General features: G+C 66.3%; 10 protein-coding genes across 10 annotated transcripts in view; 5 read left to right on the plus strand and 5 right to left on the minus strand.

Annotated features, from left to right (window-relative positions):
- Positions 1–136: 136 nt before the first annotated feature.
- Positions 137–1,765, plus strand: EMIHUDRAFT_204420 (hypothetical protein; the record flags this gene model as incomplete). The annotated part of the gene is made up of 2 exons (XM_005780891.1): positions 137–593; positions 795–1,765. 2 exons carry the CDS (start codon positions 137–139, stop codon positions 1,763–1,765), a joined length of 1,428 nt encoding a protein of 475 aa, XP_005780948.1.
- A 359-nt stretch (positions 1,766–2,124) lies between these two features.
- On the minus strand, positions 2,125–2,768 carry EMIHUDRAFT_434812 (aprataxin). The gene is made up of 2 exons (XM_005780892.1): positions 2,496–2,768; positions 2,125–2,422 (listed from the first exon to the last, which is right to left on the minus strand). The coding sequence occupies exons 1-2, from the start codon at positions 2,757–2,759 to the stop codon at positions 2,240–2,242; spliced, it is 447 nt and encodes a 148-aa protein (XP_005780949.1). The 5' UTR covers positions 2,760–2,768; the 3' UTR covers positions 2,125–2,239.
- A 1,943-nt stretch (positions 2,769–4,711) lies between these two features.
- Positions 4,712–5,875, minus strand: EMIHUDRAFT_204422 (hypothetical protein; the record flags this gene model as incomplete). The annotated part of the gene is made up of 2 exons (XM_005780893.1): positions 4,712–4,737; positions 4,831–5,875. The coding sequence occupies 2 exons, from the start codon at positions 5,873–5,875 to the stop codon at positions 4,712–4,714; spliced, it is 1,071 nt and encodes a 356-aa protein (XP_005780950.1).
- Positions 5,876–7,190: 1,315 nt separating this feature from the next.
- On the plus strand, positions 7,191–9,567 carry EMIHUDRAFT_450016 (hypothetical protein; the record flags this gene model as incomplete). The annotated part of the gene is made up of 6 exons (XM_005780894.1): positions 7,191–7,986; positions 8,047–8,153; positions 8,359–8,446; positions 8,494–8,575; positions 8,653–9,252; positions 9,507–9,567. The coding sequence occupies 6 exons, from the start codon at positions 7,191–7,193 to the stop codon at positions 9,565–9,567; spliced, it is 1,734 nt and encodes a 577-aa protein (XP_005780951.1).
- A 249-nt stretch (positions 9,568–9,816) lies between these two features.
- Positions 9,817–10,215, plus strand: EMIHUDRAFT_204424 (hypothetical protein; the record flags this gene model as incomplete). The annotated part of the gene is made up of 1 exon (XM_005780895.1): positions 9,817–10,215. One exon carries the CDS (start codon positions 9,817–9,819, stop codon positions 10,213–10,215), a length of 399 nt encoding a protein of 132 aa, XP_005780952.1.
- A 614-nt stretch (positions 10,216–10,829) lies between these two features.
- On the minus strand, positions 10,830–11,105 carry EMIHUDRAFT_49116 (hypothetical protein; the record flags this gene model as incomplete). The annotated part of the gene is made up of 1 exon (XM_005780896.1): positions 10,830–11,105. A coding segment is annotated over one exon (276 nt), but the record flags the coding sequence as incomplete, so codon positions are not given.
- Positions 11,106–13,260: 2,155 nt separating this feature from the next.
- EMIHUDRAFT_99989 (hypothetical protein) lies at positions 13,261–14,288 on the plus strand (the record flags this gene model as incomplete). Its single annotated transcript, XM_005780897.1, has 2 exons — positions 13,261–13,638; positions 13,722–14,288. 2 exons carry the CDS (start codon positions 13,261–13,263, stop codon positions 14,286–14,288), a joined length of 945 nt encoding a protein of 314 aa, XP_005780954.1.
- A 5,484-nt stretch (positions 14,289–19,772) lies between these two features.
- EMIHUDRAFT_558111 (putative DNA repair deoxycytidyl transferase REV1) lies at positions 19,773–22,093 on the minus strand (the record flags this gene model as incomplete). Its single annotated transcript, XM_005780975.1, has 3 exons — positions 19,773–20,447; positions 20,647–20,829; positions 20,918–22,093. The coding sequence occupies 3 exons, from the start codon at positions 22,091–22,093 to the stop codon at positions 19,773–19,775; spliced, it is 2,034 nt and encodes a 677-aa protein (XP_005781032.1).
- A 114-nt stretch (positions 22,094–22,207) lies between these two features.
- EMIHUDRAFT_99991 (hypothetical protein) lies at positions 22,208–23,953 on the minus strand (the record flags this gene model as incomplete). Its single annotated transcript, XM_005780898.1, has 1 exon — positions 22,208–23,953. One exon carries the CDS (start codon positions 23,951–23,953, stop codon positions 22,208–22,210), a length of 1,746 nt encoding a protein of 581 aa, XP_005780955.1.
- A 121-nt stretch (positions 23,954–24,074) lies between these two features.
- EMIHUDRAFT_434814 (hypothetical protein) overlaps positions 24,075–25,108 on the plus strand; it is a 2,020-nt gene continuing 986 nt past the window's right edge. Inside the window, exon 1 of the mRNA XM_005780899.1 lies at positions 24,075–24,967. Coding sequence (XP_005780956.1) covers positions 24,116–24,967 — 852 coding nt within the window. The 5' untranslated portion in view covers positions 24,075–24,115. The remainder of the gene's footprint in view (positions 24,968–25,108) is intronic.

Below are 25,108 nucleotides of genomic sequence, written 5' to 3' on the forward strand. Positions count from 1 at the left end.
ACCCCAGGTTCTCCCGAGGCAGGCTGGTGATGGGACCTGCGAAAGTTGAGTTTACGCTATTCCGGCACGTAATCCTATCTAGATAGGGAGGGAATCCCTAGGTACGCCCAGGCGGGCGCGCCGCAGCATATCTTTGATGGTGCTCTTTGCGGGTGGCGACGACTCGTCCGACGCTCAACCCTACGACGCGAACGAGGAGGAGGAGGAGGGAATCCCAAGCAGACCAGGAGCGGGCGCCGCGCTATACCCGCAGTGCAGCAATTGCTTTGCCCAGTGCACGGCTGATGCGCTCAATGACCAAGTAATCCAGCTCGGCTGTTGGGATATCTGCTGCGTTGAGCGCTTCACAAGCGGGCTTGAGTCCTCTGGATTGTGGTTGGGCACCGGCGCGCTCAACAGCGCCATCGGAACCGCCGGCTCTATGAGCAAGCAGTATGTGCCCGGCGCCAGCCTGATGGCCGGCTTCACCGGCATGGCAGGCGACGGGATGGCACTGAATCCACTGACGCGTCCCTGCCCTGGCTATGACTTCGCCTCGCGGTCGTGCCAGACGGCGTGCATCTCCTCTTTCATGACGATCGCTTGGAATGGATGTTGGGACCACTGTTGCACCTCACCGCCCGACCCGCCACCTCCACCCTCGCCGCCAGGACCGCCGTCGCCGTCGCCCCCGCCGTCGCCGCCACCCCCGTCGCCTTTACCACCGCCGTACACGCCGCCACCTTCATCTCCACCAGCGCCTCCAACGCCGCCCCCTCCACCATCGCCGCCGCCCGAGCCGCCAGCGCCTCCAGGCCTCATCCACCAGGCGGGCAACTGGCTTGGGGGGGTGGCTGGAGGCGCCCTAGGGGCGACAGGCGCCGTCGCAGGTGGCGCGGGTGGCCTGATCGGGCAGGTTGGCGGCGCAATCGTCGGTCGTGATGGCAGTGCCCCGGATGTTAACTCGACCCTGGCTCGCAGCCTGTCCATCACCGGGACGGCGTATGATATGGTCTCCGGCGCAGCCGGCGCGGCCTCGGACGCTGCGATGGGTATAACAGCCACGGCGGTGGGAGGCTCCGAGAACCTCGCAGCGATCGCAGCGGCGAGTTCTTTGGGGTCAAAGACCGCGTTCGGAAAGTTGCAAGAGCAGTCAGAGCTGCCGGCAGACATGACCGAGGCGGCCATGAGCAAAGCCGAGACGGCCTTGGACCAAGCCACCACGTCAGCGACGACGACGGCATCCGGCATGCTCAGCCTATTTGGCGGCGCGTTCAGCGCAACTGCCAACAGGTTTGCCGGACAGCCTTCGTCGCCACCAGCACCTCCTTCGCCGCCGCCGCCGCCATCCCCCGCACCTGTGCCTCCCCCCGAACCCCCACCGCCCGTGCTTGATGTCGTCTCGGGTGCCTGGTCGAGCGCTGCACAGCATGGTACGAAGGCGCTGCAGACGAATGCCCGCGCTGCCGTGGCGACAATGAACGCGGCCATGACCACGGCGTCTCATACCGGGGCGGTGGTAGACACTCTCGCCGAGACCAGCTCCAATTTCCTTCCGGTGGTGGGGCTGCCATTCAGTGTGCTTGGCGAGTCTTTGCGTGAGGAGCCGCTTGCCGCTTCAAAGGACTCTGCGCGACTACCCGTGACGCACTCCTCTGCCGCCGCCGCAGCAGCCTTTCTTGCATTTGGCGGTGCCGCTACCACGATAATTGGCATTATTCTTGCCAGGGCATGGCGGCACACGCGCAGCAGCAGAAGGATGAACCGGGAATCGGTGTGCGTGTAGCAGCTAGGCTCAACAAACGGTGACAACGTCCGCCGCGCCCTAGCCAGACAGTGTCAGTGTCCTGTACGCTGAACCCCTAGAGGCTGTAGAGACCTACCGCTTACCGTGATTTTCGGCGCAGCCGCAGTCGGGCAGTTTCCACACGTGTGCTGTGGCCTGTGGCTGTGCGTCCTGTCGTCCTGACTCCTGACCTGTTCACCATCCTGTAGTCGGTGTGCGGTGTTTCACTTTCAGCGGGTCACAGAGGTCGGGTGTCCAGAGTCCACCGACGTGCGTGTGCTGAATATAACGTGGCTAAAGTGACACTCACTGTGTGAGGCTGTGACAGACATGCATGTACATGTACAAAATACTTTACACGCGTGAGAGAGACGTACGCGTGTGACCCACTGTGGTAAAATCCCTTGGCCTCCAACTTCGCGCCCCGCGACCCTGGCTGCGCGCTCTTCGCGAAGACTGCGACCTGTGTCGCTTTTAACGCGCTCTCACATCGTTGGCTCGATTGTGGCCCGGCCATCGCTCGATGATGTCGGCGTCGCCAGCGAGCGCCCTCACCCCCTCGGCGTACTCGCGGCGCGCCACGTGCGCTTTGACGGCCGGCATGTTTTTGAGCGGTGCGCCGGTGACTGGGCAGCGCATATCTTGCTTTAGCGCCGCCTACGGGTGCGGGACGAGGGCGGACTCTTCCGGTGCCACCGCGAGGCGCGGGCGGCGGTGCCAGTGCACGCGCCTCCTCGGCCGCATGCCCGCGCGACAGCACCTTCCCCGAGCTCTCGATCTGCGCGGCGACCGACGCGGGGTGGAAGAGGAAGGAGGTGGCGAACGAGTTAAAGTGCTTCTTGTTCTTGAGGGCGTCCGAGTCGAGGTCGGACGAGAGGAGGTGCAGGTGGAGCTGGCGGAGCGACGGCGCGGCGTGGAAGCCGCACAGGAAGGGGGGCAGCCCGGGCGTGCGCGCGCGCAGCGACGCGGCGAGGTGGCGGGCGAGGCGTTGCATCGAGCGGAGGAGAGGGAGGTGCGACGCGGTGAGGTCAGCGGGCCCGTCGAGCCTCGTGCGCGGCAGGATGAGGAGGTGGACCCGCGCCTTCGGGTAGAGGTCGTAGCCAACCACAAAATCGCGCGTCAGCAGAAAGATGTTCTCGGCCGGCTGCGCCTCGGGCGACATCGCGAGGCGCTGCAGGACCTCCATGCCGGAGAAGCCGCCGGGCTTGGGAGGCTGCACGAGCAGCGGCAAGTCTCGCCCTCCCCAGTCGTCAGCGTCGTCGCCGTCGCCGTTGGCGCCGTCGGCGCCTTCAGCACCGCTGCTGCCACAGGCAAGGCTGCCCCCACCCTCATGGCCCTCGCCGCCATCGCCGCCATCGCGGCCGCCGGCGACAGCGCGCCGTTGCTGCAGCGGCTGCTCTTCCGCATCAGGCGGAGGCCGCTTTACACTGTGCGTCGCAGACGTGTCGTCTCTGCCGGCAGCTGCTTCGCCCTCTGGGCCGTCTAGCCGAAACTCGTGGGTGCCAGCCAGAAGGAAGAGGCGGTCGAGGCGACGCATTTCGGCCGCCGGCTCGCCTCGCCGGAGTACGATTGGCTCGTCGCCAGCGGCGCGGACCAGCACGACAGGGTTTGAGCCCAGACTCTCGAGCATGAATGCCGCCGTCGATGTGGACGCGGAGAGTGAGGCGTGCTGCCGAGAGATCCGCTTGTCATCGAGGCCCGCCAATCCTCGGCCAACAATCGTCGTGACTCCAGCTGTGAGTGGGATGCAGAGCGGCCCGACAGTCGAGCGGAGGCACCAGCCCGTCACGCTCATGCCGACACAACGCCGTCTCTTCTCTTGTCTCGAGCCGGTGCGCGTCCCTCGCGTGGGTTTAGGAGGAGGCTGCGCTGCACAAGCACGGACGGGAGGGCTTCTCCTGCGGAGTCGTGCGTGCGCGGCGTGTTTGCTTTTTCTACGAACCGCCCCCTCCCCAGCTCGGGGGACTCGCATCGGTTGCCTCCATGAACGGCGGAGCTATCAGCTATTCTCGCGTCCACACCACACCTGGCTCCAACGTGGACACGCCCATAGCTACCAAACTTTAAACCTCCATAAACATCATTTTGCAGGGGCATGCAAGGGGATATGCAACGGTGGCATAAAGTGAATGATACGGATATGCAACGGTGGCATAAAGTGAATGATACACCGTCGCAAGATTGGTCCTAAAATCGACTCCTGGGTTGGCTGGCCCCGAGAGCTGCGTCTCGAGCTCCCGGTGCCGTTGCCAGACGACCCCGAGCGTCGGCGCCCAAATAAGAGGCCCGGCGCTCACACTTCTCTGGTAGGACGGGAACGATCACAGAAAACTGCGGCCGCCAGCGACTGAGCGTCTCGCTGGCGGACGGGGAGAGGAACACAAAGGGACGTCCGGACGTCCATCCACTGGGATGAGAATACTGGAGATCTGAGGTCGAATCTGCCGATTCCACAGCCGCCCACAGGAGCGCCGCCTCAACACGGGGTCTCGGCTCTATCGAGCCATGCTAGCTCCAGCCTCAGCCCCACCCGGCCGCCCGAGGGTGTTCCCGCATGCAGAGAAGACCAATCCTGGGGGAAGTAACCACACACAGACACATTACAACACGTCTGCGGCGCAGGGAAGTGGAGGGTGGGGCAGACGAGAACAGGACTCGGGCGCCTAGAAGCGCGAGGGTCCGATAGTTTGGTGACGATTGAGTCACGGTTCCCCCCTCACCCCCGGTGGGTTGAGTTTGTCGGTTCCTCTCCTCGCGTTGTCGGACAACCTACATAGCCGCTGCGCGGCTATCTGCGACGAGACCGTGGGACACGCACCGCCGACAGTCACGCCGTCGCTTCCGCGGCGGCGCTTATTGAACAACGCAACTCCGCGTAAAAGAATTTAAACAATCGAACTCTCTCTCACAGCACACAGGCTCGACACAGGTGCGAACTGGCGCGTGCTAGAAGAATTTTACAACAAAGCTCCCTCGCACAACACTGGGCACGGGACTGGCGCGCACTGCGTAAAAGAAACGACAAGGTCGTGGACTGGCGCACACTAGCACACACATCGGCACACCAATGGCGCCCTTCTGCCACGAGAACTTTCGGTAGCCAGGAGCCAAAGCGCGAAAGCACTGCGCCGACGCTGCACCCTCCGTGCCGCTGGAGCCGTCGTGCGCCTCCCAAAGGTACTGCAGAGTGCAGACGCCGCAGCGAGTCTCAGGCCGGATGCCGAACTCGTCGCGCTGCACAAACGTGTCGGCGGCACGGAAGCGAGCGCGACCCTCGGGCGTCGCACGAAGACAGCCAGCACAGCAAGCAATGCCGCGCTTGCGCCGTTTCACGTGCTTGTTGTTCTTTCCAGCAAAACGGTACCAAAAGAGGACAGCAGCTTCAAACCCAAAGTGCGAGCGGATGAGGGCGAGCCATCCGTCAAAAAGGCCAACACGAGGCTCCACCATCGCCTCCAGCCGCTTCGACCCAGGCTGAAAGCTCGCAATCTGGGCAAGGACAGCGCTGGCATAGCCGGCGCTGCCCGGCGTCTGCGCAACAGCCAGAGCGACAGGCTGCTCTTTTCCCTGCACACTTTTGAGTCTCCGACCATACGCGGTGCGCTGTGCGTTGGCTGAGAGGGCTGCGACCTCGGCTGGACTTGCATATGGCGTCATCTCCCTGACGCTCGACGCGCATCTGCTGCAGGACGTGGCCGAGTTGTGGTTGACAACGTCTCTGCAATGCCGACACAGCCACCACTCCAGCCGCAGCTGCGGCATTGTGCGCCATTCGGCGGCCGACGGTATCTGACCGCGCTGCGCTCGCAGCTGCAAAGACACCGCCGCAAATGCCGCCGGACCCGCATCCGGAAGAGCCAGGATTCCAGCTGCCGTCGATGCTCCATCGCCCGCAACAAGCGTGCGATGCTGCGTCACTGCGCCAAGAGGCGCAGCAACCTCGACCTGGGTATTGCTCGGGTCCGCAACGCCCACGGGGCGAATGCGATTGCCTGGCCCTATCGCCAAACGGCTCTGCTCCTCCTCTTGTCTGGCAGCAAACGCAAGCTGCGGCACAGGCCGCGTTGGCGCAGAGGTGGCGGCAAGCCTCAACGCGCCTACCCGTGGCATGCCGCCGGATCGGGCCACGACTAAGGCTGCAGGATTCGGCCCCGCCTGCTGCGAGTGCCCTCCCGTTGCGGTGTCCATTTTGCGTGCAGTGGGACTACAACTGTAGCGCGTCGGCAGGATCCCCAAAACCGTATAAGCCCCCCAAATTGAATTCGACCGCCCAAAGCCGTCCCCCCCCCCGCAAACTCTAAACCACCATAAACTACACAAAACAGGGGCTCCAGGCCCCAAATGACGTGTGAGTGTTAGATTTGTTTGGTATTGCTAAAAATCCTCCACTACTAGGTCACGCATGGCGGCTTCAGAAGTTTTATCTCTGGGCCCCGAAAGGCATCTCTAGCAGCGTCGTTACGCACACACACACACACGTTGTGTTGTGTGTGTGGTGGGGTGGTGTGCACCCCGGTGGTGGTGGTGTTCTCATCAAACACAAAGACACTCTGCTTTATCGAAGCCGACTGCCCCCTCCACCCCCCTCTCACCTTCGATCTTTTCGCTCCTTTCGGCCGCCGCCGCCGCCGCCGCCGCCGCCGCCGCCGCCGCCGCCGCCGCCAGTTGGCCCGCCCTCGCCAACCGGCTTGCCCGCTATCACCTGCGCCGACGTCGCCGACGACTGCGAGAAGAGCCGGTCCGCTTCCCTGAAGCGGTTGATGCGGCGGATGGCGCCCGACGAGCCCTGTGCACGCGCGCAGAGGGCGACGCGGGGTGGGGTCACCGCAGCCGGCCGCGCGGGTAATGTATTCGACGCCGGCGGTGGCAGCTCGCCCTCTGCGCGAGTGGTGAGGAGCGGCGGCACACCTGGACCCCGAGATATCCATCCCACCCTCGTAGGATATTTCCATCCTTGACGGTCTCCTGGAGGTACTCCTCTTCAAGCTCGTAGATCTGCCGCTCCGTGCGCGCCAGCTCCTCCTCCAACACTTGCCGCCGCTCCTGCGGCGCGGGGGGCTGCGGGTGACGCGGCGGCGCGGCGGTGCGGCGGCGGTAAGGGGAGGCGTGTCGGGCGAGGCAGAGGCCGCTCGGTCAGCGGCCGGGGGTGGGAAACAGTGGAGACGTGCCTGGATCTTGGCCACGTCCATGGCGTGCGAGGCGCGCGCTTCGCACGGTAGCAACAAAGCACAAAAAACCTAAAACCCATAAGAAGAAAATCCGTGGTGCGTGCCGTCCTCCATGCCTCCAGCGGGTTTTTTTCTTTTTTTGAAGAAGAAAATCCGGCTTCGCCGACGCCAACGCCACAGTCGGCCGTGCTTGTTGACTTTGAGAGGTGCCGCTGAGGCGAGGCCGTGGCGTACAAGGACCTAGGCGGTGCCGCTGAATGCTCGCCGCGGCTGCCGCCGCTGAGGGCGAGGCCGTGGTGTACGAGCATTTGGAGCGGTACCTCGAGCGGAACGGCGAGGAGGCCACCTTCGAAGGCTGGATCGCCCAGCTGCACCCGGAGAACGTCAGGGTCGACGATCGACTGCTCTTGCCCGCCTCGCGGCATGCCACGCTGTGGAAGGAGCAGCGACGGCGCGCTGCTGCAGCACGAGGCAAGGAGAGCCGCGCCGAGTTCATCGCGTGCACCGGCCTCAAGGGACGAGGCCGCCTCTGGCCGTGTGGGCCAAGGGCGCTCGCGGAGGAGCCGGGCACAGCCGTGGCGCCTGACACAGCCGAGGCGTCGTACGATCCGGACGAGCCAGGGCCGAGCGAGGCGCCGCAGCCTCGCGCCGTCGCGCCACCGGAGCCACGCGAGGTCGTCGTCACCGTGCTGCCCGGCGAGGCGCGGCAGAGGCTGCTCGGGTTCGGCGGCAGCATGACGGAGGCGAGCGCCGCAGTCATCATGGGCTCGCCGAGGCGGGAGCAGGTCCTGGACGACCTCTTCCTCCCTCCCGCGGCGGGTGGCGCAGGCGTGAGTGTCGTCCGCGTGCCGATCGGGGCGTCCGACTTTGCCCTCGAGCCACCGGGCGCCTACTCGTACCGCGACAGCGAAGCAGCGCCCTTCGACGCGTCTCGCGACGAGGCGCTCCTCGTGCCGTGCCTGCAGGCGGCCAAGCGGCGCTGCCCGCACCTCACGCTGATCGGCTCTCCCTGGTCCGCGCCGGGCTGGATGAAGTCGTCCGGCTCGAGCGTCCGTTGGCTGCCTCCGCCCATTGAGGAGCCCTGTGGGGACCCTCTCGGAGCCTGCCCCGTAGGATCGCTGGTGGGCGGCTCGCTCCGGCCGGCGATGCTGCCGCAGTACTGCCGCTACCTGCTGCAGGCCGTCCTCTTTTGGCAGTCGCACGGCTTGCCTCTCCACGCGGTCACGCTGCAGAACGAGCCCTTTCACGGCTGGGCCAAGTACCCGTCCTCGCGCTCTCGACGCTGGAGCAGACCTCCACTCCTCACTCATCCTTGGTGGACCATGAGGTACCCGTGCATGACCCTCGACGAGGGGCAGCAGGCGCGCCTCGCCGCCGACTGCATGCTGCCGAGGGCGCCTCTTCACACCAAGCAGCTGTGAGCAGGCTCGCCTCGCCGCCCTCCTCTCGCGGCTGCTGCGCGCCAACGGGCTCGCCACGCGCGTCCTCGGCCACAGACCTGCAGCTGCCGCGCGTGGAGCCGCGAGCAGCGCCTCTCGCCAGCCGCGCTGCTGTGAACAGGCCACGACCACAACTACTCGCTCGCCAAGCGCGCAGAGGCGCTCCTCGCGGCAGCCTCGCCGGGCGACATCGACGGCACGGCGTGGCGCGTGTCACACCTCATCTTCTCCTTGTCGCGGCCCGCCACCAGCCTGTGATTCGCTCGCTCCTCCGCCGCAGGCACGCGTACCAAGGCCGGCCTGCCGACGCTCTGCACGGGGCCGTCGCCTCGCTGCCGGTGTACGTGACGGAGCAGACGGCGCACACGCACCGCCCGCGCGAGGCAGAGGAGAAGGGGACGGCGGCGGGCAGCGTGGCGTGGGCGGTGAGGAACGTGCTGGTCGGGCCGGCGCTGCTCGGCGCGGTCTGCGGGCTGCAGTGGAACCTCGCGCTCGACGAGACGTGTGGGCCGGTGCTGCGTGGCGGGCCGACCAACTGCCGCGGGCTGGTCGAGGTCCCGTCCGGAGGAGGGCCGCACGAGAGGTCGCCAGAGTGGTACGGTGTCGCGCACGCGTCCGCCGCCGTCGCCGCGGCGACGGAGGCAGCAGGCTGCTGGCGGGTGGCGAGCAGCCGCGACTGCGAGGCCGAGAAGGTGACGGTGCTCGTCACTGCGACGGCGGGCGGCCGGTGGAGCGTCGTCGCGCACAACGGCGGCGGAGCGCCGGTCCGGCTGCGGATCGCGTTTGACCAGGCGCCGGCCGAAGGCGCGGGGGAAGAGGAGGAGGGGGCGGAGGCGCCCGAGCTCACGTCGCCGGTCTGGAGCTGGGAGGAGTGGCAGGAGTGGCTCCGGGTGGAGGCGGACGGCGGGAGGGGGGAGGAGGAGCGGGAGGGCGAGGCTGGTTCGGAGAGGGAGGCGGCAGGAGAGGCTGGGGCGGGCCCGGGGGCAGCTGCAGTGGAGGCCGAGAGTAGAGCGGAGCCGGCAGAGACGGCAGCGCCAGCAGCAGCAGACCCACAGGCACCGGCACCGGCAGAGGCAGCAGCGCCAGACCCTCCGCCAGACCCAGAGCCACCACCAGCCCCAGACGCACCGCCAGAGCCGGCCACTGCGGCGGGCGGGGCGGGGAAGGAGGGCGGCACAGCCTCGCGTGTCTTTGAGCTCCCTCCGCACGCCATGCTCTCCGCCTCGGCCCTCGCTCCGCCCGACGGCGTCGTCTTTACGCCGCCGCCGCTTGCCCCTTTCCCTGCGCGGCCGGTGCGGCTGGCGCGGCTGCCGTCGGCGGTGCTGCTCGTCTCGGTGGCGCACGGTGCGCTGCCCTCGCGCAACGCCGGGAGGCCACGCCGCCACGAGCCGGAGCGAGAGTCAACCCCCCCCCCCCCTCTCCCTCCCCCTCTTCTCCAGGCACCATGCTCGCGGCGCACGGCGAGCAGCCCGAGCTCGTCTTCCAGTCGCACATCCAGCCGCCCGCCACGCCGGGCACCTGGGAGGTGTGGAGGCCGCGCGAGGTCGCCCCCCGCGTGTTCCGCCTCCAGTCCTCCCACGGCACGCTCCTCGGCGTCGAGCGCATTGGCCGCGTCCTCGTCCAGCGCCCCGCCGCCAACGCGCTCGCCGCGCTCGAGTTCACGCTCTTCGAGTTCGACGACGGCACCGTCGGCCTCTGCGCGGACCTAGGCAACATCCACTTCCCCGCGCGGCGCTTGCTCGACGGCATCCTCGACCGCGACGGTGGCTGGCCCCTGCCCTGCCTGAAGCAGGGCGCCTTTGGCTCGTGGGAGTCCTTCCGTGCGATTCCCGCGACGATGTGACCCCGCTGCGCGCTGGACCCTCTCCCCCGCACAACCGTTTCAAAATCTCTCCACAAACGGGTGTTTTTGGTATGTCGAAAAAAACTCGAAACTGCGACCACACCACGAGGCGTCGAAGCTAATGAGATTCAGTCCCAATTATTAGAGCCGTATAGAGCAGACTTGCGCCCGTCGGCGCAGTCGAGTGTCTGCCCTTCATCGCTAGTCGTCCACCCAGAGCGCGCCCAGGCGCTTACGTCCTCCCCCCTCCCGGTGTTGCTGTACACAATAAACGGCGACTCAGAGGCACAGTTAGTGTCGCATGCTCACCGGACAAAACAAGCGTACGACCTTCGTACCACCTTCGCGTAGTGCAGAAGGGACTCGGAGGGGGCGGTTGCCTTGCCGCAAGGCAACCGCCATCAGCATGGGGACATGAGAACGTAGACACGCGCCCGTGGCGCGCACAGTGCGTCGTCCCTCTGCGGCCGGAGGGTATCCTCGCTCCACGGGAGGAGACCGAAAGGCGGGCGCGTCAAACAGAGCGACAGGCGGGCGCGACAAGTAGCAGCGCGAGCGTTGCCGAGTCAGCCGTGGCCGTCGCCGACGAGCGCCGGGCAGTGGCAGGGGGCTCTCTCTTGCCACTGCACCTCATGGAGGGGGCAGGTGAAGCTCCGGCGGTGCCACTCACCCAGGCAGTGGTGATGATACACGCAGCCGCAGACTCCTACAATCAACAGCGGTGTCAAGGAACGGTGCGACCAGTGGAAAGCCGATTGTATCTTTGTCGTGCCAAAGCTGAGCGTGCACGGCGAGCCCGAGGCTGGACGAGACGAGCAGCCGATGCACTTCTGAATCAGAAGCGAGCGACAGATGGGACACGAGCCTGCGACGACGGTGCTGTCCACCGGTGCGAGCGCGAGATGATTCACGCCGCCGTTCGCGTGCCGCTTGGAGGTGCCGCTGATGTCTGGCTCGAGGTCGCGAGGGCGCTTGGCGCCGAGCGGCAGCATGTCGCGCCCGCGGCAACGCAAAAAGAAATCGAGAAATCGGGGGGGCGTGTGGTGCCTGTTCATGTGCCGGTGTGTGTGCCGACTCCCCCGTCTGGTCCCGGGGAGAGCCAGCTGAGGCGCCGTGTGTCCGTCCATTGTGGATTACGCGCTTACGCTTAGGAGCCAGTTAGGAAGGAGTTAGGAGCCCTGTGCGCATAGTTGTTTAGAGGTCTTGTATCTTTTGACGGTTGGCAACATCGACTTGCCTTTTTCTTTTCCACGTGCGAGGGAGCTTTGTTGTAAAATTCTTTTCCACGAAGCCCGATGACTTTCTTTTCGTGGGGACGACACGCTGCGGAATCGGATCGAGCCCATGCACGGGCAAAGAAGGACGCTGCAGATCTGCAGAAGCGGTTGGAGAGGCAGCTGGCGTCTGCCGTCACAACGAGTCCCAGCGCTGGGGTGAAAGGTGAAATTCTGAAAAACGTGCAGCACTTCTAGCCGACATCGACAAAAGTCACTCTCTAGCCCCGCGGCGAGCAGCCCCGCCGGAGGCGAAGAAAATTTTGCCATCTAGCGCTCTCTAACACACATTTTTGCACAAATCGACGCCTCCAAACAGGCTCAATAAGACTGGTCTTCACTGCAGCACGCCTCGAGCGAGTAATGCGTCTATAGGCCAATATAAAAGAGCTTCTCGCGCGCGCTCCTCAGCTGGCGGTCCGCAGGGCCGCCCGGGCCGGGCGAGAAGCGCAAGCCCGCCAGCCGCACCATGTGATTCACGATGATGAGCGTCTCGGCCTCGAGCAGCGTGTAGGAGCGAAGCTTGCCCTCGCACTCGCGTTGCTCGAGCCTGAGCCAATGCGCCTTGACCACGAGATAGCCCGCGGGGATGGTGTCAGTGTTGACGACCGTGTCCTCGGCCAGCGTGTACGCCTTCCCCTTGAGCACCGCCAGCCAGTAGAGCCCCTCGAGCGACTGCTCGCGCCGATCTGCGCGGCGACAGCGGCCTGGACACGTCCGGCCAAGTCGGTTACGGGGAGGGCTACTACGAGGTCTTTGCGCGGGGGTGGTCGGGCGCCAGGCGCCCAGTCGATTGCCGCATAGTTCGTCGTAGTAGCCCTATCATAAACCTCGTATTCACACCTTGCACTTTGAAAAAAGAAATATCCGACCTTTGTCGAAGATCCAGAGGGTTTATCAGAGCATCACCCGCTGGTTGGACATGCGCGTCGGCTCGCCCGAGGACTGCTGTCGCGACCCTCCCGTCGTGACGCAGCCTCCGACGAGCTCTGCAACCGAGGAGAGTGAGGGTGCGCCTCCCCTCACTGCTGGCCTGGCTGCGCACCGCCCCACTAAGCACCCCCTCGAGCATCTCTACAAGTACAAGTACAAGGGCGACCTTCTCCAAGTCGTCAACGCGCCCGCCGGCTCCGGCAAGACTTTAGCCTTGGCCACCCTCCTTGCGGAGCAGGAGGAGATCCGCTCTCGGTCGGCAACGTGGCAGCTAGTCGAGAGACTCGGTAGTTGTGACCCCCCTCTGTGCTCTGAGTGAGGACAGGAGAGAGAGAGCTTTTGTGGTGTTGGTGTACGCAATAACGGGACAGGGTAGTCGTTCTCTCTAGCTCCCCTTCTAGCTCTTAGCATGAGCTGCGCCCTGTGTCCGACCCCTTTTGCGCAGCAACACCTTAAACTTTTAGGCCGAGTCTCCAAATTCGGGTCGGAGCGTACGTAGCGGAGTGGGCCCCGAGTTTGAAAAGGGCGACGGACGCTTGCGTCCTAGCCTCCAACAACGCCTCCCCGGCGCAGAGGGGCCCCCGGAGGGATGCTCAACCGCTCCACGCCACGCCGCTTGCGGCGGTCCTATTCCCAGCTCCGCTGAGTCCAGCCGGGTTATTTTTTCGCTCGGGGCCCACTTGCTTCGCGACCTCACGCAGGTGGGGCCTCCACCTCGACCACTGCGCACTCTACACTGCGCGCACTCTCCGGCTGGGCCAAAGGAGGATAGGGTTATCCGGCCATTCCGGAACAGGTGACTGCAAACAAAGAGCATCTACACGGCGATAGTACGTACATGCTGCGCTCGCGGCAGCTTCTTCGCTCCGCGTTTCGCGCTGCTGGCGCCGCCCTGGGCGGCACGGCTGGCGTGGTTGCGTGCCAGGTCGCGTACGTGCGCTTGAGCTTCCAGCTCCCGCCGGACGCCACTGGCCCAACTTCGGGCACTGCCTCGGCCGCGGCCCTGCGCAGCAGCGGCACCCGGCGCAACATCATCTTTCTCGGCGATTCGCTCGTCACCGGCGTGGGCTGCGACGCAGAGGCGGGCGAAGGCCCGACGCTGCCCCGCCGTGTGGCCGAGCTGCTCTCTGGCCGGCTTGGCGTCGACGTGGGCTGGCTCGCCCTCGGCGAGACAGGGGCGGACGTGGGCACCCTCACCGAGCGGCTCATGCCGCAAGTGCAGTCCGAGGCGTGCTGCCCGCTCCCACCTGGTCCGCCCGCCACTTGCTGCGCCCCCGACGCCGGGCTCCTCGGCCGCAGGTTGCGCGCTGCGGCGCGCAGGGCGAGCGGGTGGACGCGGTGGTGATTGTGTGCGGGCTCAACGACATGAAGTCCTGCTTCCTGCACTTCCAGCCGCAGCTCAACCCGCACGCCTTCGCGGGCCGGCTGCGAGGCGTGGTCGAGGCGGTGCGCACCTCGGTGGGGGACGAGTGTGCCGTGCTGCTGCCCGGCGTGAGCGTCGAAGGCGTGCCTAGCTGCCCGCTTGCTCCACGCCAGCGGTGGCGAGAGCCGTGCAGACCCTCGCCTCGCTTCGCTGCAGGAGTGCCGCGCTTCGAGCCCTTCTGGCCGCTCTCCACCTGCATCGCGCGCGCCGCGGGGATGTGGGAGGAGCAGAAGCGCACCGTGGCGCACGAGATGTCTGTCGCCGGTCAGCGGGTCGCGTTCTCCGCGCAGGCAGGCCGCCTATTGCCGACGCGCGACATCTTCTGCCGGGACGGCATGCACCCAAACGATCGCGGCTACGCCATCTGGGCCGAGCTCGTTGCCGAGGACCTGCTCTCTGCCATGGCCCTCCCGCCTAAGGATTCGGGCGAGGCGCCGCCGTGACGACAGGTGAATCTGTGTACTGAGAAGAGCGCGGAAAAAACAACGTCATGAATGTAACCTTAACAGAGAGAGTGATATACTGTATTGAATTCGCCGCGCGCCGCGCGCCGCGCGCCGGCACGTGATTATTAACAATTATGTGATGAATGTGGTGTCACACAGGTCACACATACTATTACTATAGCCGTAATATACCTCTCAACGGAGAGAATCGAGGTCGTCGAGCGCGCAGAGGACTGAGAGAGATAGGGGGAGAGAGAGCGGGGGGGAAATGCACATGGAAGAGGAAATGGCTTTCATGAGGGACTGGAGATCAAGCGCACAAACAGACCGTTAGAGAGCCGGCGACGCGTGTTCGCCAGCTCTGGGGGTGGCGCAACGCCAACGGGGTAATGGGGTGCCCCGCGGCGGGGCTGCGGCGTCGCGCGCCGCGCGGCGCTAAATCTCGTGCACCCGACGTTGCTGCTCCGCAGACACCGCCGGGTCCGACACTCTGCTGTACTCCGAGCCCGGGTCCGAGGAGGCACTCATGCTGCGCGGACGCAGCGGCGGTTTGGAGGGGTCGCTCGGGGTTTGGCGCAGCTCGGACAGCGCGTCCGCGCGCATGCTCTTCCACGCCGGCGGTGTGTTGTCGGACAAGGTTGACGTTGGCGCGAGCCGAGACACGGTGCGAGAGACGGTGGTCTCTATTAACGTTGGCGAGTAGTGCGTAGTCGGAGTCCGCTGGATCCTCAGATGAAGCCGGATCCATGCGTGAAGCCGAGTCCACACGCCCCTGTGTGGCGGGGAGGAGGCGGCGGGGCTGCTGGGCAAGCTGCTCAGGCTGGAGGAGGCGGCGGGGCTGCTGGGCAAGCTGCTCAGGCTGGAGCCGAACATGCCCAGCGCTGCCTCGCGCCGCCGTCGCTCAGCGAGCTCGAGGGCGCCGCCGTCCTCGTCATCGCGGAAGGCTGCGAAGGCTGCGAAAGTTGAGAAGAGCGGCAGTGACTGCCTCCCGCGGGAGGCGCAGCAGACCAGCGCGACGACGAGGACGGCACCGACGAGTGCGCCGACGCCGGCGCTGACTCCGACCTGTTTCGCGTCTCTCTCGTTGAGACTATGCCACGGAGGGTACGGAGGCAAGGGCGGCGGCGGGGGTGGAGGAGAGGGCGGCGGAGAGGGCGGCGGAGAGGGCGGCGGCGAAGAGGGCGGCGGCGAGGGAGGCGACGGTGGCGGCGATGGCGGCGGCTGTGAGGGCGGAGGCGACGGTGGCGGCGATGGCGGCGGCGGTGAGGGCGGCGGCGAGGGCGGCAGCGAGGGCGGTGGTGACGGCGGAGGCGGCGAGGGTGAAGGCGGCGGCGGTAGTGGAGGCGAGGGTGGGGGCGGCGACGGTGGAGGAGGCAAGGGCGGCGGCGATGGTGGACGTGGGGGAGGTGTTGGTGGCGGCGGCGGCGGAGGACTGGGCGGTGGCGGCCGAGGAGGAGTGCTAGGAGGCAAGGGTGGTCGCAGCGGCGGCGGCGGCGTGATTGGCGGTTGCGGAGGACTAGGCGGGTACGGAGGAAGCGGTGGAGCGGGCGGCGGAGGGAACGGCAGCACGAACAATCCGCTGGTGACGGTGAACCACGCGGCGAGCATAGGAGTCCCAAAGACTGCCCGCCCTTTCAAAGGGCGACGGCGTCCATTCGCATGAAGAAAAATCCGCCCGGAAGGTGTGCGGCGCTTGGGTTGTCTGTTTTATTTCTTTTTTTTGCGGCGCGCTCCCTTGTATGTTTTCTTTCTTTCTTCTGCGGCGCGCTCGGCCTGAGAGAGCAGTTCGACGCGGCGGTTGCGGCGGGCGAGCTGCTCGAGCTGCTCGAGAGCTTGCCGCGAGGGGCGGTCGAGGCCCCTCCGTCCGGCTTCTGAGGGGATATACACTCGCACGGGCAAGTGGCCCGAGCCCATTCTCACTAGCCCTGACCCGCAGCGCGGCCGCTCGCGTAGAAGCCCCTCAGATGAGTGGTCAGATGAATAGTGCCCGAGAGCGAGGGATCCGGGGGGGCACCAATAGGAGGCCCAGCCTGCGTATCCTATCTATGCGAGAGAGTCCCCTGTGCCCGGTGCCGCTGTGCCCAGCCCTCTCCGCGCCGCGATGCCCCCCCCCCCCCCCCTCGCTTTTTCAAAATCCTGCAAAGGTGGGGACGTGTCTGTCCTCGTCCCAGCCCTAGAGTTAATCGTTTCTCTCCGATGCCGATAGATCTAGTTTACGTATCTTCCATCCACTCGAACGCACCCACGGTCTCCTTCCTCCGGGACCCGGGGATCCCGCCCACCACCCCGTTGACCGCGGCGCGGTGGCAGAATGCCTTGGCGCGGCGCTCCGCCTTCTGCCTCTCCGCCGCCCGCTCGGCGCGTGCGGCGGCGCGCGCGCCTGCGCCATGTGTGGGCCTCTGCAGAGCCCTGCTCTCTACTAGTACTACCTCACCACGAGTCGTCCGTGCACCCCAGGACTTACCTCAGGCGCTCAGGCCTCAGGGGCGCCCGCGCTCGGCCGGTTGGAGCACACTATCAAATTATTAGCCTAATAACGTACCTAATTATCAACACATAGTTAATAGCGCGAGTAGCTAATAACAAGCTAATTATTAGGCTAATAACAGCGCTTATTAGGCTAATAACAGCGATTATTAGGTGCTTATTAGGCTAATAACGCGTTATTAGTGATCAATCTCCTAATAACAAGCTAATTATTAGGTATATGTGATCTGTGATCTGTGAGGGTCCGCCCGCAGGCGCATTTTGTATACCGAGGCGGTGCCCGGTGCCGAGCGCAGGCAGAGCCCACAGGTCGGACCTTAAGACAGCGTTGTAGATCCCTGGGCGAGGGTGGTGGAGTATATGTTGATAATTAGGTACGTTATTAGGCTAATAGTTTGATAGTGCAGCCCCCCGCGCGCGGTCGCCGCAAGGCCGCTCGATTTGGCCGCCTTCCGCCCCCCCATCCATACCACATACACGTCCATTAGCTCAATCGTCAATGTGCATTGACCATTGTGTGCACTTGTGACATGTGACTTGTGAGCATTTTCTAAAGGCCGCTGCGCGGCCAGCGCAATGCGCAACCAGTCAGCGACCGACAGTCAGCAGCAGACTGTGACGATTGGCGGCCTCGCGCCCTCAGTCGACCTCCTCTACCAACTCCCCTGCCCAGCCCATATGCCTCATCCACGGTGGCGCAACCACCCGCGCAGGGAGAGAGAGAAAGTCGGCGATCTGCGCCGTGCAGATGAGCTCCGCCTCGTCTGCGTCGAGGACGCCCATCGCAGGGCTGTCATAGCGCCATTGCATATGACGTACTGCATGTTGTTCATTACTTCGCAGGTGCCAAAGTCGAGGATAAACTCACTCAGCGATGGCGAAGGCTGCACTCCCGGCCGGCGGTAGGAGAGATGAAGGCTAATGTACTTCGCAGTGTACGGTGCCTTCCGGCGCGAACAGTGCCCGGGACGAAAGAGGAGGCGACGTCTCCCTCGTCCATGGACGGTGTAGCCAGCTTGAGAGACGGGAACGAACGGCGGTGAATCGCCGACAGCGGCGCCTTCGTTCCTTTCCAGTGAATCGCCGGCGGGTGCCCTGAGCGTTGTATCTGTCGGCCAGTTGCCGCACCGCCGGCAGCAGCTCCGCAGCAGCCGCCCAGATGGCGCCGGTTAGGACAGGAGCGAAGCCGCGTGGACACGGCTGAGCGACGCCGTGCGTCTCGTTTGGATGCTGCAGGCATGCCGGGCAGCGCGCGTGCTCCATACCGCGCGTCGGGCGCCCGCCGAAATCTTCGATTTCTTTGGCGTAGGAGACCAAAAACCCTGAAAATTTTCTTCGCCTGCGGCGGGCAATTAATTTCGCTACTTTCGCTTTCACAGCTCTTTCACACGACTTTATCCGTCACTCGCTCGAGATAGCCAGCCCGTATCCCCCTCTCCTCCTCCACCGAGACACAGCGAGAGTCACCCATGAACAGCGAAGGAGATGATGGGCAGGATTCTGTCCCAAATGCTCCAGGGTAAGCGAAAGGGCTGGTGTGCTCATGTGCCCCCATGGCCTGCCATGGCGATGTGCTAGCGTCCAAGCTTGTTCGCATGTACTGTGAAATAGCTAGCCCATAAAAGAAGAAAAAAGAGATTCGCAACCTCCCCTGGGAAACGAAAACAGGCATAGTGTGTGTAGCACCGCGCTGCCAACGAAAACTTGGGGCGTCACACAGACAGCGAGATGGAACTCACCAGTCCGATAAGGATCAACTGGAAGGCTGAACCCTGGGCTTAGACAGGACGGGCGAGAAAATTTCCAAGGGAGACTCCCCGCTCTACCCAGGGCGCCAAGGAGGAAAATCGAAACTGTGGGCGTCCTCGATGGGCGTCTCGATGGGCGTCCATCGCTAACTACCCAACCGAGAATAGCACACACGCATCCCCCCCCCCCCCCCCCGAGTGCCGACCTATGACACGTAGTGCACGGTAATCTCGGAGAGAGAAGGGGAGGGGCGAAGGGGGGGGATATGGGAGATCTCTAACCGCGGGAGTACCCTGGGAGTGCGAGAGATCAGGGGAAGCCAGACATGGTACATGGAGAACGGACACCAAGGCACTAAAACTTCATCACCCATTCGCTTAGGGTACCCCTAGGCTTAAAAGGGTGGGCCCTGGGGCGCCTGCGGCTTAAACGGCTTAAAACCGGCCTAGGCCGGTTTTAAGAGCTGCTGGGCCGCCGATTCCTTAAACGGTCTTAAACGCTTAAACGGTGCGGGAGAGCTCCCGAGGTCGATGGTCCGGGAGGCTCCCCGGTAGACGCCGGAGGCCGGGAAGCTGGCTACAGTCAGCTGGCACGCGTCCCCTATGCGAGTATGGCTCCCGCCAGTGCACCAGACTTACAGATGTGTCTTCAGTGGCGGGTTCGTGCCTAATAACGGCAGAATTGGAGAAACCGGCGCGGAACCCAGCGACGCGTGCCGGTGAGGCCGATTTTCTTAAACGGACTTAAAAGAGGGACCCCCCGTGCCTGCAATCTCTTAAATGGCAAGTTAAGCCCCCAAACCTCCTCGTTTCTTAAAAGGTCTTAAAAAAATCCGGCCCTCAGAACCCTAGGGGTACCCTAAGCCCATTCGCCCCGCGCATTCGGCAAGCCCTGGCGCAGTCGGTCTTCGGATCAGCGGCCAGCTTCCCCCACATCTAGGGGGCTAGGGCAGGGAACCGCCGGCGACGCAAGTGTGGCCTACGGTAGCCACAGCTAGTGCGCGATACAGGGGCTGGGGGATGAGTGAGGGGGGGCCCGCGCCACAAGGCTCAAGGGCGGGCTAGGCCTAGGGGGAGAGAATGGAGGCTTGGAGGGGGGAGAGAGTTGCGTGCCCCGTGCCCGTTTTTCTTCTCTACGAAGCAATTTTTTTTAGCTACGGCTCAGTTACATTGTAGTGTGCATACGTATTTCCCTGTTTTCTTGGGCGGTACACCGATATATACACGTATAGGTACGCCACGACCGTCACGCCCGAAAGCTACCGCACGTCCGCAGGCGCTGCGCCATCGGCTCCACGCCTCGATCCACGTCGTCGCACGCCTGCAGCCAGTGCTCGAGCCAGAGGCCGGCGCGGCGCGTCTCGGCCCAGCGCGAGCCGAGCGACTTGGCCTCGTCCACGAGAGACCTCGCCCGCGCCTCCGCCTCCGCCCCGGCGCCGCCCGCCCGCAGCAGCGCCTCGGCGCCGTCCGAGAGGAGGCCGGGCAAGCCGGAGAGGGCCTCGGCGCCCTGCTCGGCGCGCGCGCGGAAGGCAACCTCGAGGAAGCAGGAGCGGAGCGACTCGAGCACGGCGTCGTAGTACTCCTCGAGCGCCGCGCTGCCGGGCGGCGCGGCCGGCGAGCTCGCCACCTCTCCGCAACTCCTCCGCCTCCTCTTGAGGAAGCAACCCTCCGACCGATCCAGGGACAGGGCCGCATCGGACGGGCCCGCCTCGGAGCCTCCGCCTCCGCCGCCGCAGCAGCCGCCACTGCCCACACCACCGCCGCCGCCACCGCCGCCACCGCCGCCGCCCCTGCCCACACCGCGGCCGCCTCCTCCTTCTCCTCCACCGCCCCTCCCGGCCCTCGGGAGCGGTGCGGCGCGGTCGCCCCACGGCGTGGAGAGGGAGGCGGCCGAGCCAGCCCCTTGCTCGAGCCTGGTGGCCTAAAGAAGGGGGGGGAGGCGTGTGCGGGCGTGAGGAGGCGGCGGGCGGCGCGGAGCGGGTGCGGGCAGGCGGGTGCGGGCGTGCGTGCGTGCGTGCGCGTGCTTGCGCGTGTGTGCTGGCGCGTGCGTGCTTGTGCGTGCGCGCTTGTGCGTGCGTGCTTGTGCGTGCGTGCTTGTGCGTGTGCGCCTGCAGCCCGACGCCGCGCAGCGCCTCATGCGGGATGGCGAGGCCCTGCAGCAGCTTGAGGCCGATGACGGCGAGGTCGGCCTCGGAGGCGGTGGGCCGCTCGAGCGCCACGCTGCGCGAGAGGTTGTCGCACGCGCCGTGCCCCATTCCTCCCTTCGCGGTGGCGGAGGTCCAGCCCTCCTTCGCCCTCCAAACCTAGGGTTAGGGTTAGGGTTAGGGTTAGGGTTAGGGTTAGGGTTAGGGTCAGGGTTAGGACGTCCTCCCCCTCCTTCGCCCTCCAAACCTTGAGGCCGACGCCGCGGCAGCGCATCCCCGCCTGGCCGAGCCGCCTCGCCACCTCCTCGGCGAGCTGGCGGACGAAGGCGTGCGCGCAGCCGCACCCCTCCTCGCACGCCGAGACCGGGCACGAGCGGGCGCGAAACCGCACGCCCCAGCTCGACTGCGCGCCGATCGACGAGCGGACCTTGGCTGGCTCCTCCCAAGCGCGCCCGTCCCTCGCGGCGGCAAACGCGCGGAGCTTGTCGCCGTTGACGGCCCCGACGGCGGCGCGGACGGCGCCGGCGGGCGCCGCCGCGAGCTCGCCGCACGTCGCGATGCCCGCCGCGGACAGCGCCGCCGCGTTCGAGCGCCCGATCCCAGGCAGAGCCGTCACCGGCTGCGGCGCGAGCAGGCGGCGCGCCCCCTCCTCGCTGAGCGCGCTCTGCCCGTCCGGCTTGCAGGCGGAGGTGGCGATCCGGGCGACGAGCCGGCTCGGGCCGATGCCGATCGAGGCGTTGCACCGCGTCGCCGCCCGGATCTGCGCGCGCAGCTCCGTCGCCAGGGCGAGCGGATCTCCGCAGCCAGTCACGTCGGCGTAGCACTCGTCGCAAGAGACGCCAATCACGTGCGGCGTCAGCGCAAAGACGCGGCGGTACATGGCCTCGGCCGCCGCCGCGTACTCGTCGAACTGGTACGGCACCACCACCAGCTCGGACGGCCCGCCCGCCCCGTCGGAGCAGAGCGGCAGCGCGTCCTTCAGCCACATTCCGTTCCGGACGCCTCGCGCGCGCGCCTCGTAGCTGCAGCTCGCGATTTCACCGTGTCCGCTCTCGACGGAGGGGTTGCCCCAGCTCACCGCCAGCGGCAGGCCGGCAAAGGCGGGGAAGTGCGCCACAGCGACTGAGGCGAAGAAGCAGTCCATGTCGATGTGCATCACGGCGCGCTGCTCGCCTGGCCTCGGCGTCGGCAGCGGGGGCGCCGGCGGCATCCCGGCGCAGATCGCCTTGAACCGCTCCTTCCACGACCCGATGAAGTGGAGGCGAGACGCTCCGAAGAAGTCGCGGGCGTAGGTCGAGCTCTCGCCAGAGGTGCGGTGCCGGGTCTGCAGGTTTGGCGCCGCCGCACGCTGCGCGGCCGCCGCACGCTGCGCGGCCGCCAGCCGCTCTGAGCGGCTGGCTGCCGACTCGTCGCGTTCCGCCATGGCGGAGGGCAAGCAGGGGAAAAGTGTAAATCCCGCGCGCTAACTGTTTTCTTTCTTTTGTTTAAATTCTTTCTTTCGAGAGGCTTGTATTTTAAGAATTCTTTCTTTCTTTCGCTAAAAGCAGCACCAGCCCGGCGGCTCCTGCCGCCGCGGCGTGCTATTGTGTCGGATGCCGTGCATCGCGTCAAAGGCGTCCCGCGAGCGCACCGCCCCGGCGCCAAACTGGTCCTTGCGGTGGAGCAGCCACGCCTCGGCCACCTGAGACGGCTGCGCCGCCTCGGGCCAGCCGAGCAGGTGCTGGATGCGCTGCACGGTCAGGTTGACCAGCGCGTTGTGGATGCCGCCGGTGGCAAAGGCGCGGTCGACATTCTCCCAAAACTTGTGCGTGTTCTCGCGGCGGTAGGCGTGGCGCAGCACGTCCAGGTTGGGCGAGTAGATGTCGAAGCCTGCCGTCCAGAGCCGGAAGGTGTGCGCCAGCTCCTCGCCCATGAAGATCCAGGGCAGGTACGGGTCGTAGGGCGCGAGCCGCAGGAAGGAGGCGTGGGAGAAGAGGAAGCCGGCCGCGACAAAGGCGGTCCGTCGGGGCGAGGCGGCGCCCGCTCCATCGGGCGACGGCTTGGCGCGCCCGGCGGCGGCGGCGTGGCAGCCGCCGAGCCGTGCGCTCAGCCGTCCGGCGGGGAGGACGTTCTCGTACGAATAGGAGCAGAGCCCGCCCGCCGGCCGCTCGACCCTCTCCTCGGCGTCGGTGGGCCTGGGCCAGGCTGCCGCGGAGGCGGGCGACCCCTCCGGAGGGTAGTTCGACAGCACCGACCGCGGGAAGGAGGGCGTGCGGCGCGCCATCTGCACGAGCGCCGAGTCCCAGCCCGCCCGAAAGTCGGTGTGCCCGTCGATCTGGAGGAAGAAGGTCTCGCCCCGCCAGAGGTGCGAGGCGAGGAAGCGCGAGTAGATCGGCCCGAGCGCCTCCTCCTCCCCCAGCCGCAGGATGCGCACCCGCCCGCTCGCGCAGTGCGGCTCGCCCTCGGGCGACGCGCAAAAGGCAGACACGCAGTCCTCGTCGGCGCCGAGCTGCGGCGGGTAGCGGCGCGTCGCGCCGAAGCCGCCGGTGACGTTGAGGCAGGCCCGCTCGCAGTTGTGCTGCACGATGCCAAAGCTCAGGCGCTCCGGCCGAGCCGCACGAGCAAACGCGCGCCGCACAGTCGCGCCGCAGAGCGGGTCCCGGTGCGCGCCGATCGAGACAAAGATCGTCCCGTCCTCCCTGGGCGGCCTGCGCGGGCGAGTCAGCGCCGGCGTCTCCGCGAGCGCGGCGTCGACCACGGCCGTGTACGCGCGAGAGACTGCGAGCGCGGCCTCGTTTGGCTGCGAGGGCGGCTGCGTCCACGGCCCTCGCAGGCCGCCGTAGCACTGCTCGTCGTTGGTCGTGCGCACCCAGGAAACCTCGCCGGCGGGCGAAGGGAGCGGCACGCGCCGGGCGCGAGGCTCAAACCACCCGCCCTCGCGCGACGCGGTGACTCCACCGCAGTCGGACCACTGAGAGCACACTGCCTTTGCAGCCTCGAGGCTCGGCCAGGCGACGCAGCCGGCGGCGGGACAGCCGGGGAGGAAACCGTCCGTCCGGCTGCCGTAGGTGTGGTTGCAGCGCGCGAAGGCCAGCTGCCGCTGGCGCCGCTCTTGGAAGCGGCGCAGCGCCAGGCGCACCCGCTCCGCAAAGGCGGCCACGTCCGGCTCGCCGTCCGCCACGAGAGAGCGGCCGGCCGCCCCGCCGGGCGCGTCGACCTGGCGAGGTGCCGAGCGGCCGTGGAAGACAAAGTTGGCCACGAAGAGGAGGAGCGCGGCGGCGGTCAGGAGCCTGAACTTTGGCATTGTGGTTGTTGGATGGAGTAGGCGCGGAGCGATAATGGCGCGAACAAGTCGAACTAGCCCGGAGAGTGAAGGTTGGAGGAGGAAACCTCGTTCAAAAAGAAAAACGGCGAAGCGACGCGCTGGCTCCAGGCAATCCAGGGGCAAGCTGTGCAACCAGCGCTGATGGCTGAGAGCGAGGACACGCGGCGCGACGAGAAGCCGGCGGGACGCGACCGCTCGCGCTCGCCCGTGCGCGACGACCAGCTGAGCTGGTCGCAGTCGCGGCCCACCGACATTCCGTACACGGCAGAGGCGGCGGCGGCCCCCGGCTTCGACATGGCGGCGCCCGCGGCGGGGTCGGTGGACCCCGCCATCGCGAGCGCGATCGAGAACGCCAAGGCGATGCTCGCGGCGCGCACGATGGGCGCCGGCCCGCTCGGCCAGCTGCCCGGCGGCAGCATCGCCCCGCCGCTCGCAGCGCCCATGCAGCCAGCTGCTCGCGGCCCGCCTCCGGGAGAGCCGCCGCCGCCGGCGGGCAAGATGATGGGGACGGCCAAGCGCTTCGACATGGAGCGCGGGTTCGGCTTCATCGTCCCCGACGACGGGGGCGAGGACATCTTTGCCCACGGCAACGCGCTGACCGACGGCAATGCGCTGCGCGAGGGTGCGCGTGTGTGCTTCCGCAAGTCGTACGACCCGGTCAAAAACAAGGCGGCGGCGGAGGAGGTGACGGGCGCGTACATCGATCCGATGCGCGCGCCGCCCCGCGGCATGGGTCCCGTCCCGCCGGGCATGGGAGGCGCCCCTCGCGGGCCGCCTCTGGGCGAGCCGGCGCCTCCGCCGGGAAAGATGATGGGGACGGCCAAGCGGTTCAACATGGAGAAGGGGTTCGGGTTCATCATCCCGGACGGCGGCGGCGACGACATCTTCGTGCACGCCATGAACATCACCGACGGCAACGCCCTCCGCGAGGGCGCGCGCATCTGCTTCAAGACGGGAGTCGACGAGCGCAAGAACAAGGCCCGCGCCGAGGAGGCGCGCGCCGGGCAGAGAGGGGGACGCGCGGGGAGATGGGGGGGGGGGGGGGGGGTCCGAAGAAGGGGGGGGAAACATTTCCGCGAAAGAGCCAGGTTCTCGATCTTTTCATACCCCAAGAGGAAATTCGCGATGAGCCAT

The sequence above is a fragment of the Emiliania huxleyi genome (genome assembly GCF_000372725.1).
Source record: "Emiliania huxleyi CCMP1516 chromosome Unknown EMIHUscaffold_21, whole genome shotgun sequence".
Lineage (NCBI taxonomy): Eukaryota > Haptophyta > Isochrysidales > Noelaerhabdaceae > Emiliania > Emiliania huxleyi.

Excerpts from the sequence above, each read along its gene's own strand:
- EMIHUDRAFT_434812 (XM_005780892.1), bottom strand. The coding sequence starts at position 2,759 with ATGCAACGCCTCGCCCGCCACCTCGCCGCGTCGCTGCGCGCGCGCACG. Across the intron at positions 2,423-2,495 it reads GCGGGCATGCGGCCGAGGAG|GCGGCGCTAAAGCAAGATAT; the intron begins GCGCGTGCACTG and ends CCGCACCCGTAG.